At 39.3% G+C, this 12728-nt stretch overlaps 1 protein-coding gene across 5 annotated transcripts in view; it reads left to right on the forward strand.

Moving 5' to 3' along the window:
* The window catches only part of PLEKHG7 (pleckstrin homology and RhoGEF domain containing G7), a 138771-nt gene that overhangs the window by 90221 nt on the left and 35822 nt on the right, over positions 1 to 12728 (forward strand). For all 5 annotated transcript variants that reach the window (XM_089652657.1, XM_089652640.1, XM_089652631.1 and 2 more), the window contains 5 exons: positions 3439 to 3479; positions 4330 to 4428; positions 5529 to 5678; positions 8805 to 8900; positions 11969 to 12070. In XM_089652657.1, the coding sequence (XP_089508783.1) occupies positions 3439 to 3479; positions 4330 to 4428; positions 5529 to 5678; positions 8805 to 8900; positions 11969 to 12070 (488 nt within the window). The remainder of the gene's footprint in view (positions 1 to 3438; positions 3480 to 4329; positions 4429 to 5528; positions 5679 to 8804; positions 8901 to 11968; positions 12071 to 12728) is intronic.

Here is a 12728-nt window from a genome sequence, read left to right on the forward strand (position 1 = left end):
AACTGAAAAGAGTTGTAGATTATTTTTATATATATATATATCTATATATATATATATATATATATATATATATATATATACACACACACACCAATTAAAATATTATTTATGCACATAGAGGAGAGAGAGACATAAACACTATATATATATATATATATATATCAGTACAAATGAGTATGCCCCAACAGATTTGTCAGAAAATCTTGACTGTGCTTTTAAAACCAATATTTTCTATGGGACACTATACTACAAAGTACTCCCACAAATGTGGGCCATTGATTGCAAACAAGATTTGTTAATTTGCAAACACAAAAAAGTACTTTTCCCAACAAATTCATTCAAGACCATGTTGCAAAAATGAATACACCCCAATGAAAGCCTTAGGAGCAAAGCTAAATTTTAGACAACAAAATTCTAATTAAGAAGAATCGCCATGCAAGATCACTGCAGTTAGCTAAAGAAGTAGAAAGCCAAACTGGAGTGATTGTTTCCCGTAACACAATACAGAGTACACTGCAGAGGAATGGCATGCACGGGTGTCATCCAGGAAGGAAGCCTTCCCTAAAGCCCATGCACAAAAAAGCCCACCTAGAATTTTCCAGGGCCCATGCTGAAAAAGAAGACTACTGGGACTCTGTACTCTGGAGTGATGAGAGTGATGTTTTTGGAACTGATGGCTTCAAAACTGTATGGTGTCGCAAAGGTGAGGAGTGCAAAGAAAAATGCATGGTGCCTACAGTGAAAGATGGTGGTGGTAGTGTCCTTCTGTGGGGCTGCATGAGTGCTGCTGGTGTCGAGGAGCTGCATTTTATTGATGGTATCATGAATTCACACATACTGCTCTTTATTGAAAAGAAGAGAAGATGCTAGCATCACTCCATGCCCTTGGTTGTCGTGCATGTTTCCAACATGAGAATGATCCAAAACACACATCTAAGGCAGCTGTTGCATTTCTGAAGAGGAACAGGGTGAAAGTAATTCAGTGACCAAGTATGTCTACAGATCTGAACCCAATCGAACACCTATGGGGAATTCTGAAGACAAGTTGAGCATCACTCTCCATCCAGCATCCAGGCTCTAAAAGAGGTCGTTCTTGAAGAATGAAGAAAGATAGATGTTGCAATATGTCTCCAACTTGTTAATTCCATGCCTATAAGACTTGGTGCTGTCCTGACAGATCATGGAGGTCATACAAAATACTAGATGGAGTAGTTCTTGTGCTGGGGTGTATTCATTTTTGTGTCAACTAACTTGAATAGAATTGAAGATTTTGTAGTCTGTTATATTATTAACCTTACTTTTATGTAATGAGCTAAACAAACGTTCTTTAAAACTCAGTTTTGTCATAATTTTGGAAATTGTTCATGTGTTCATTGAGATATTGATTAAAATCTTACTTTTCAAAAGGGGTGCACTGTGTGTGTGTATATATGTGTGTGTATATAGATAGATAGATAGATATGGCAGCACACATACATTATTTCTGCAAAAAGATACATTTCAACACACTAAATGTATAATGGGATTACACATAACAACTTTAATATTTAGAAATCCTTTCTAGCAATGGGAGGTGTCAAGATAAAATCTTTTATAGATACCTTGCCACATTGTGTTACAATTTAAAATCACATACTTAAACATATGTCCATGATATTTCTAATGGTTTTGTCCAGAAAAAGGGATTTATAACCCATTTGTCCATAAGCAGGCATTGATAGATATGCAGTGTACACACACTGTCATGAAAGTCTTGACCTTATAACTTGCAATAGATAATCCATGTAAACAGCTTATGTTATATGGATAGTTTGAACATATAAATAGTTACAAACTCCATCTGTATAATGTCCATTTAATGAGAGGTGTTTTGTCTCTTGTTTACCTTCCCAAAGCTGAAACAATGGTGAGTCATTGAATGACTAGGCTGTTAATTTGTTGTGTTCACAAGTCTACCTTGTCACATACAAGGTGTTTCCATAGTTTATGTTTATGGGACATGGAAAGGCTGGTAAATATTGTTCATTTGTTCCAGGTGCAGTAAATAGGACATAAACCCATTGTTCCAGCACTGAGAGTTGTCCTTGCTTTTCCCAATTCTGTACTCCCTTCACTTGCAAAATAACAAACTATCTCAGTTGGGAAAGAGATTGTCTCTTGCATGAACTGAGACCTGAAATGACCCTGGGTTTGTGGGCCTATTCAGTTTAAAACAACCATGATTTCAGCTACAGAAAAGATGGAAATATAGTTCCTCTCACAGAAATTCTGATATACACACGAACAGAAAATACCACTTTCAGAGCGATTGTCCGATAATCTGATAGTGCACAGCTTTCGAGAGCCAATCATGACCGTTCATGAAAAATTACCCGAAGGGACAAACACAAAACTTTTTCTTGTACAATACTAGAACGAATGATTTTCATTTAATCAGTACAGCATTCATCTGAAAAAAACTTGGAAGACCAAGACCACTCATAATCAGAAACTAAAGAATACATTACAATGCAATGCATTACATTACTTCCAAAGATGTATTCTGCCGTAAGAGAATTTTCATAACTTTAGTAACCTCTTAATTTTTGATATGAGACAAGCATGCAATAAAAAACAGACAATCATTCATCTGGTAATCTCATCGTGTGTACAAGACTTCCATGGGTTTTAATTCTTTCGTGCTCTAACTAAAAACAATGGCTATACATACTCCTTAAAGCTCAGATCCAACATGATTGTGCCCTCTAGCTTTGAAAAACACTGATCTGCCCTGCCACTGATTGCTCCCCCAGCTCCTGGTTGAACGATAGTCAACAAATTCCTGTAAACCTAGGAACCTGTCATTGATACATCCTTGGGCTTGGCATCGTTGTACAATCTGGGCTAACCATGTATTGCAGAACAGCGCTTACGTGTCACAACGTTGTGCTATGAGAGCACTATTCTGTGCACTTTTAAAACCCACCTACAAAAACAAATGTTGGAGAAGAGGGACAGAGCTTGTCATATGAGCACATGGAATATTTTTCTTGATAGGCTGCTTTTGAATTGGCTAGGTTTGTGATGTTTGTCTTGTTAATGTTTAGCTTTAGTCTTGTGTCTTTGGAGACTGGTCTAATGGTATAGTAAACAGAACGTACATGGTGGTCTATGACCGTCATCATTTTCTAATTGGAGAAAAGAAGTTATAGCTTTGTGATTATTTTTAACAGACACAAACAGTTGTGTGTTATATAGTTCCTCACTACTATTTTGATTTGACAGGTTTGGTCAACCTGTTTTTTTAGGTAAAATGTATATTCCTAAGATGTCAGCCTTTACTATAATTACACATAGAAAGCAATTACTCCTAATTTAATACATCAGGAATAGAAAACACGTACTGTAAATGGTGAAAATGAAGATATTAATAACCCTTTTTTTTTTTTTTTTAACTAGATGCTAAGAAACCAAAATGGCCTTTCTCTAAGAAAACATCAGTGAGTATATAATTTTCTTTTTATGCGTTTGTTTTAGCAATGGTCTTCAGGCTCCATTCACACTTCGTGATTTGGAATCTCATGGCAATCGCTGCACAATGCACAAAATGGGTTTGGGTGCCATTATCCCTTAATGGCAACCCAAATGCGATGTGTTTCTACTGCGATTGTTAATGGCTAAACGAGCCTTTAAAAAATCATGGGAAGCTTGTTGCTCAAAAGGAGCAGGAGCTTCTTTTCGGTGACAAAAGCGCATAGGGCAGCCCATTCTGGTGATTTGCCTGGCCTTATGTACCATGCAAAATCATGTGCAAATCACTCAAACAAATTTGCTAGTGGAAACAATTGTTTCTGTTATGCGAAAGAGAGAATGCAGCCTAATTGTTACTTGGAGATAAAAGTTTTAAAATAAAAATCATTCTACCCTCTACCAGGACAGTTTATTTGTTTAAATATCATTAGGCTGTTTTTTTATGGTGTAGGACATTTTCAAGCACTGCAAGGGTTAAAGGGCATGCACGGTGATATCCGCATAACCGGGGGTCTGCATATTTGCAGTCCTCTTGTTTTGGAAATACCAATCTGGTGGGCCACACTGGTGGCCTTTAAGGGGGATTTTTTTTTTGTTTTTTTTTACAGAGTCCTGCAAGGGGGTCCAGTATCTAGAAACTGTTTTCAGATATCTTACTGATGAGAAAAAGCCCAGTTTACTATAAGTCTCAAACCTGGCTGATTGATTTGTTAATCTTTAGTCAGCTATGAACAGGATTAATATATTCTACACTGTACTGTATATCAGCAGTTTATTGTACTGTAAAGATTACATGCCTGTTGCTTATTTTCTTTTCAGTTTATCAAGGGGAAACAGAAACAGATTTCAGATTTGGAAAATTGCCTCTCTTCTTTCAAGATACCAGATTTCAGTGAATACAATTTTTATAATGTCAAGGTATTGTTGCAAAGCCTAAGTGGCTAGTAACATACTGTGAAATGAAAACAACAAATACATTTGGAACTGTTGAGCGTTATTAAAGCTCAACTCCAGCCAAAATGTTTTTTCTTTTTTTGGCTAGAGTTTGGAACACTTAGAATCGATTTCAGGTTTTATGCAGTCTGCAGATTTCCCTTCACTTTATGACAAGCTAACAATCTTATACTGTAGATGGACAGTGAGGGAGAATCTCTCTGAAGGTCCAAAAACAGAAGCTCTAAGCTTTTCATCTTCTATCCAGAATGTACAAAAAATGCTTATGGCTGAACTTTAATAAATATTTTGCACAAATAGTAATATTAATACTAAGTACACATTGTAGTTTTAAAAGAATTCTATGGTCACAGTATACACTTTCATTCCATAATATCAGTATTGTAATAACAATATAAACAATCATTATTTTTGACAATCCAATATGTTTACTTGAAAATCTCCTTTCATGTTGTGAGCGCTGCCTGTCTGCTGGCCATCGCTTTCCACAATTTCCTGGATTCCCTGCATGCTTTGCAGCTTCTACTCTGCTGTTTACTTTCTAAGGACTACATATCCCATGGTACCTTGCTGCTTATAAGCAATGCTACCTGTACTAACTTCACCTTCTCAAAACTCCTCCTTTCAGCACCTCTGTAGTCCAGAGGGAAGGCTTTGTTAATTCTGTGACAGCAGTATTAGCATAGTCAGTATATGTCACAGAATTCAAGGAAATAAATGTGTGGGGATCATCACAAAGTAAGTGTACAAACTTCAAGATCATTCAAATTAATAGGAGTAGGCTAGAAATAATTGAAATACAATTTGGAAATTAACATGATTTTATATTTTGGCCATAGATACACTTTAAGTTCCTGTAGGATTGTAATCCATACAAATGTTTGTTTGCGTATCTAGAGCTAGTTTTAAATCCTGCCAGAATAATTCTGTTTGGTATTTGTCACATCCAATTAATTCTACTGTATTCTTGTATTCTGTTCATATTTCAATAATTTGTAAAACATTTTATATTTGTTTGGTAGATCAACGTAGAGAGTTTATTATGCTGTTTTTTCTAAATACAGGATAAAACTTGGGAAGAATTCAGAAACATGCATCAGATTGAACCTAAAGGGGTTCCTAGTGCAGTAAATAGGAAAAGGCAACAGTCGGTATGGGAGCTATTTACCTCAGAATGCACTTATTTTTTGGAGCATTTACTAGTTCTGAACATGGTGAGTTTAGTTACAGATTATTTTCTTTATTGAATGTCCCTAATTTTTTGATTTTGAAATTAGCTCTCAAAATGTATAGGGCTTGGGAAATGTAGACTGTTTATAGCTATTAAATGCCTTAAGAGTTTCCTTCACTGGAACTAAGGAGCAAAGCCCAACCCCTGAAAAACAGCCTCACACTATAATTCATCAAACTTTAACCTTGGCACAATGCAGTCAGGAAAGTACCATTCTCCTGCCAACCGCCAAACCTAGATATGGCCATCGGATTGCCAGACAGAGAAGCGTGATTCATCACTCCAAAGAACATGTCTCCACTGCTCTAGAGTCCAGTGGTGGCATGCTTTACACCACTGCATGCGACGATTTGCATTGCACTTGGTGATGTAAGGCATGGATGTAGCTGCTCGGCCATGGAAACCCATGTTGTGCTAATCTGAAGGCCACATGAAGTTTGGAGGTCTTTAGTTATTGACTCTGCAGACAGCAACTTCTGCACACTATGCGCTTCAGCATGGGCTGAGACCCCTCTGTCATTTTACGTGGCCTACCATTTCATGGCTGAGTTGCTGCTGTTCCCAGTTGCTTCCCCTTTGTTTCCAGTTAACAGTTGACCGTGGAATATTTAGTAGCAAGGAAATTTCACGGATGGACTTATTGCACAGGTGGCAACCTATCACGGTATCACACTTTATATCACTGAGCTCCTGAGAGCGACCCATTCTTTTACAAATGTTTGTCGAAGCAGTCTGCATGCCTAGGTGCTTGATTTTATACACCTGTCTGGAACTCTTGAATGCTGGAAGTGACCATGCTGACCTTCCTTTTCCAAAATGTGGGTAAAGCAAACAGTTTATCATTATGTGTCATTTCAAAATGCTGCCATTTTAATTGTAACTAAAATAGAAAGGAAAATGTCTGAATTTACGAGGCCGATAATTTTAAATTCACATTTGAGAAATATCACCTACTGGCAAGCCAACATAAAAAAAATTATGTTTCACAATAAGGTGTCTGTCATTCACACTTTGACATTCTGCTCCCTCCACCCAGCTACATCTTGTCAAAAAGATTAAAAAAGACTTCAGAGCTATTAGTACAATACAGGACTAGATTGCTGTATTGCACTAGTTTAATGATTCAGAAGGCTGTTTTTTTAACAGACTGGTCTGCTTTCCCTTTTGAAGGTTTAGTAATAGAAGGTTTGTTTTTGAGCAGCCCTGAGTATTCAGACAGCAATCTTACTTTCAGATAAGTTGGTGACAATATACTTTTGGAATCCTTATGAAATCTGCTATAATAAAGATTCCCCAATTGAATGATACTCTACAGTGCTGTGTAGGTTTACCTTTAAAGTGGTTTTAAACCTTCACATATACTCAGTGAAGTGACTAACAGTAGGTGATACACAGAGATGAAACAAATCCTCCTACATACGTTGTGCTTGTTTGCATGCAGTCCTCTCTTTTCTACAGCCGTTCACAGTGCAAAATTTATATAGCTTGTAGGAGCTTCCAAAAAGCCAGAGGCGTAACATTCTGCAGAGCTCAGTGAGGAGAGCTCTGAGAGCTGATTGGAATGAAGGAACACACACACCCTTCACACAGTACACACGATTAGAGCTGTGGCTGTCAATCACAGGTCGTGTGGTGGAGCTCCCTCCCCGGTCACCTTTTTTCTCTTGGTGTCAGGAAAACTTGTCAGAAGTGACTCATGTAGATAGAAGAGGAACAGGGCAGCAGACGGAAATGGCAGTTGGTGCTCTGGATTGAGGTGAGTTCACACTGTAGAGGGATATGCTTTGTCCAGATTTCATGTCTGAGGTTTATAACCACTTTAATTACAGGCCACATTATTTATGCATTTATTCTGTGACCTGCAAAGCTACTGATAGATAATTGCCCAGTTCATTTATTTCCACACCTATGTCTATGGTCAGATGCACACTCAAACTGCAAGGAGGGAAGTGTTATTTTCTTTTTACAGAGATAATCTGCTGAAGGATTCCTCCAGTAGCTGTCAACATTCCTCCTGTGCTCCTTGCCATAGGTATTAACATGCATGCTCAGCTGAGATTTGTAATGCCTTTCTTCTGAGGAATGAGGAACTCCTGAGGAATTAGATCAATATAGCTTGCACACATGAGTTAAGCTGGCCATACACTAGTTGTATTTTGTTCAGAATCTTTAATTTTTAGAATGTACATTTGATTTTCTAATCATTAGTTAGGTCAAATCAATGTTTGGTTTCGACCACAGTGACAAGAAAATTTGAAAGAGCGGGATGGAACATTTTTCTTGTACAAACAAATTTCTAACAGTGAATGTGGTTTTTCATCAGGAAAGTCCATTCACTCCAAATTTGAATGTTAAAAGAAAATTTTAAGTACTTTCAAATGACATTCTTCAAGTTAGCAAATGTATTGAGAAATTTCTTATGAATGTTTGTACAAAAATCTATTAGTGTCTGGCCAGCTTTATACACACACAACAAGCAGTAGGCAAAATAAATTAACCAATTAGAACTCAGGATTTATTGGTCTGAGAGCTTTGCAATGGACCATACCATGTTTAAAGGATAAGTTCAGCTTTGCAAGATGTTACATGTTCCACCCGTTTTTAGGGTGGAACATGTAACTTGTTCCCATAGCCGCAGCAGAGCCTGCTGCCCCCCCTCCCTCTGACAGATAATATGGGGAGAAGTTTCCGTGAACTATGTGTCAGATTTTAAAACAGTGTGGCTGTGCTTGGCTCCTTCAGAGTTCTGTGAATGAGTGCCTGCAAGTCCCAGCATCCTTGGCGGCTGTGGGCTTGTAGGTTTCAATGAACTACCACGGCGCTGAGGATCACCGTTGTAGTTCATTCAAGCTTCCTGTCAGAATATCTGCTTGACCGTACATCCCGTACAGCAAGCAGATATTCTGACAGGTCTGCGGGAGACCTGCATGGCACCAGCGATCTACTGATCGCTGGCGCCATGCTTTACGTGCAAAAAAATGTGCATTTTTTTTTTTGTCCAAAAGGTGAACTTGTCCTTTAAATACTTTCATCAGTTATTGTAAACTGTATTCATCTTCAATTATTGCTTGAATTGACTTTGCACTTATGCTTTTTTTTTATACTATAGATATTTTTGCATGCACTAAAGCACTTACAGAACAATGATCTTCTGTTGGATGTGGATCCGGTTAGGTTATTTGCTAATCTGGAGGATTTGAACCAGGTAAATATGTCTAATGCCATGTTTCCTTAATAAATACCATTTATTTACATATAGAAAACCGCTGCTGAGATAATAAGACAACTTACTGGAAAGTTCTATGAATAATGGAGATTGGTTGACAGGTAGTAATTGTTTGTTTTTATTAGGTTGCTTTAGACCTAACTACATGGTAAGTAGATTATATGTACTGTATTTATACTGACAACCTACTTGTCTGCGCAACTCTGATGCTGAGATGACTAGGTTGGTACATGTAGGCATTCCTTGCTTGTTCAGAATATATTTTGTCCTGTAAACAGCTGATGCCTGGTAATGGTGTTAAAGGACCAGTTCTCTAAGATCTGACAATACATGTGTATGTACTAGGGGGTTATTTACTAAAACTGGACAGTGCAAAGTCTGGTGCAGCTCTGCATAGAAAACAATCAGCTTCCAACTGTTATTGCCAAAGTGTAATGGAACAAACTGAAGTTAGAAGCCGATTGGCTACCATGCACAGCTGCACAAGATTCTGAGTGCTCCAGGTTTAGCAAATCTACCCCTAATCTTTTAAATCTGAACTTAAACTGAACAGGGCCATAGATAAATTTTTTTCCAGGGGGGTTGTTCAGCCTTAGGTACTCAGAGGACAATAATAAGCGTGTCTCCCACGCTGTGACATGTGACAAATGGTGGGTGGGGCACAAATGAACTGGTTCCTTAACTAATAGGTGCACTTGCTGTCAGAGCTGGATAAACTGTATGTAGCATCAGCTGCATACATTATACAGCGCTGTGTTCCAACAGCAGGATAGGGACTTCCCACCCTTCTTCCAGAACAAAACTGAGGTTGAGTGCTCAGCCATTCACAAGACGCTTTGTATTTTAGCAACAAATACAAGGCTTCTTCTGATTAGCTCGCGGTGGAAATTGTGACATTATCCACCCACCCACCCAGTGTGTCATGGAATGGGTGGAATGCTCTTCTGTGCTATGTGATGGGTGAAATGTTCTGTATAGTCATGGGATGGGTGAAATGCTCTGCCATGTGTCATGGGATGAGTGAAATGCTCTGTAGTGCTATGGGATTGGTGGAATGCACTGCAGTGCCATGGGATGGGTGGACACACACATTTGAGAACACACACTTTAAAAATTACAATGCACACAGCCGGGTACTGCACTATAGGGGGAGGCAGGGAGCACAGCACTCGGGAAGACACTGCTCCCTCCTTTGATTTCACTAACTCAGTGTATTCACTATCAGCCTTAGGACCCCTTTGGGGGGGAGGGGGTGTCTCCATTTTGACCCCCTCAGCTAAGCAACTGTTGTTAAATTAAGACAGCTATGCAGTGTACAGGAGCCACTTCTAGCAGCTCCTCCTTCCCCTTCATTTCCAACTGGGGAAAAATGGTTTCTTGTTCTCTTCTCCCTCACCTTATCAATTATTACAGGACAGAAGACCCTCACTGCTTGCAGTTCAGGTCAGTAGCTTGTGTGCATGCAGGCTTGTGTGCATGCAGGCTTCTTCCTGCATCCAGCGCTGCTGCTCCATCCTACATCTGCACTAACAGGAAGCCAGCGGGATTAACATTAAACTGCAGTGATGGACAGCACCCTTTACCAATTGGCTGAGGAGGCAGTGGGGGCGGTGCAGCCTGTAGGCTACACCACTTCCTACTGCCTCCTCAGCCAGTGGGTGGCTGAAGCTGCCTCTAAAGTCCTTCCCTCATGACATCACCCTGCACTCTTCTGAGTCCCGACCTGCCCGCATACTAAACTAACAGGCTGGGACTTGGACTGACATGTATTATGATCCAGGAAAGAGTGACTGTGTAGCTCCTGTCCCGGTCATGCACCTGAAAGGGTACACTAACCTAGCTACTTCCCCATTGACAGATGCTCTGGGGGGCATCGACCCCCTTATCTACACCCCTGAAACTGAACCAAACCTGAACCAGAGCCAGAGCCATGCTCGTCAGCTTAATTTTGTGTTGTGTATTTACAAAAGAAAACCATAGAAAAGTAATAACTACGGTAAACAAAATTCAAGGTTCCAAGGAGCTGTGCTGCTCAAAACCCTAGCATTCTTTTCCGGTCTGCAGTGAGCCAGGTGCCTGGCCTTTAGAGCCTTTTCCGATCATGAATCCACCAGTTATCAAAGGAAGGCTGCACAGTTATGATGCCAGTCTATTAACTTTAATACCAAAAGACGGCTACAGTGTGGCTCTCTTGTTCCGGGAGAGCGTCTATAGGCATCCTCCCAGAATGCAACTCAAGAGCACCCCCTGGGGCGCGTTCTGTGAAGCTTCATTAGTGACCATTAGTGCCCATCAGTTCAACCTCATCAGTGACCATCAGTGCAGCCTCATCAGCGCACATCAGTGAAGAAGAAAAAAATACTTATTTGCAAAATTTTATAACAGAAACGAAGAAAACATTTTTTTTTCAACTTTTTTTTATTTGTTTTGTTTAGCTAAAAATTAAAAACCCATTGGTTATTAAATACCACCAAAATAATGCTCTGTTTCATATGAGTACAGTATTGCATGAAGTAAGGGGTGAAAGTACCCAGCATTGAAGTGGTTAATGTTTAATTTTACCAAACTGGTTCGCTGGTGGTCCTCTCTTATATGTTCACCCCTACTGCACTTAATCATAGATGCTACTCTACCATTCAGCCCAATGGAAATATATCAGAGGCTCAGGTCTGGTCTAGTCCAATCTGGTAAAATTACTATTATTAGAGCAACGTCATCTGTGTGCAGCCTTCCTTGGATGATTTAAACAAAATTCAAATTTAGAGATTTCCTGTATATCTTCTGGTCTTGGAAATATTTGAATTATAAATATAAAATGGTTAAGCAAATCCTATAATTATCATTTGCATTCTTGTGTTAAAAGGGAAAAACTTACAAATCGTTTTATTAAGTAACCTGTTGTAAAGGGAAAGTATGCTCTGCAATGTATAGTACCCCACATGATCAAACAAGATTTCAGCTACTATGATTGGATGTTGGGATGCTGCATTTTGTACATTTACTGAGCACCCCTAATTAAGGTATGTTCATTATTTTTTTTTCTCTAGGAGAGCTTAAACTTTGCCAGCAGCCTCTTTAATACGATTGAAAGCAGGGAACTGGGATTAACAAAATCTTTATCATTATCACTGGCAGATTTGCTACCAAAGGTCAGTCTCATAACACACTCAATACTTCCCTCGTTGGGCCCTGCTACTAAAGAGGAGGTCTCAAAACTTTTTTCTAATGCCAAACCACCTGTCCCCTAGACCCCGTTCAATCGCAAATATTAAAGTCACCTTCTTGATCTATCCTACACTCTTTAACTCACATTGTTAATCTCTCCCTCTCTACCGGGGGGTCCTAGCTTCCTAAACCCAATAAAACAGACACTGGTCATCCCCATACTTAAAAAGCCTGCTCTAGACCCCACCAAACTTAATTTCTTAACTCCTTGCCCCCTTTTATCTACAAACCCCTTGAACATATAGTCTACAACCGTTTGATCTACCACCTCACTGTGAATAACCTCCTTAACACCCTTCAGTCTGGATTTCACCTGCAACATTCCAGGGAAACTGCTCTCCTAAAACTCAAGAACGACAGCTAAAACCCATGGTCTATATTCTGTACTCTTACTCTTGGACCTCTCTGCTGCCTTTGATACAGTTGACCACCCCCTCCTCCTCAAAATCCATTTCCTTGGTCACTGTGACTGTACTGTTCCTTGGTTCTCACTTTACCTATCTAATTGTTGCTTCAGGCCTGGTTCACACTAGTGCAACTTCTGATGCGACTTGAGTCACATAGAATCACATGATAAGGGAA

This window comes from Staurois parvus, unplaced genomic scaffold (assembly GCF_062004578.1).
Source record: "Staurois parvus isolate SC_StPar_1 unplaced genomic scaffold, SC_StPar_1.0 ptg000025l, whole genome shotgun sequence".
In the NCBI taxonomy this organism is placed as follows: domain Eukaryota; kingdom Metazoa; phylum Chordata; class Amphibia; order Anura; family Ranidae; genus Staurois; species Staurois parvus.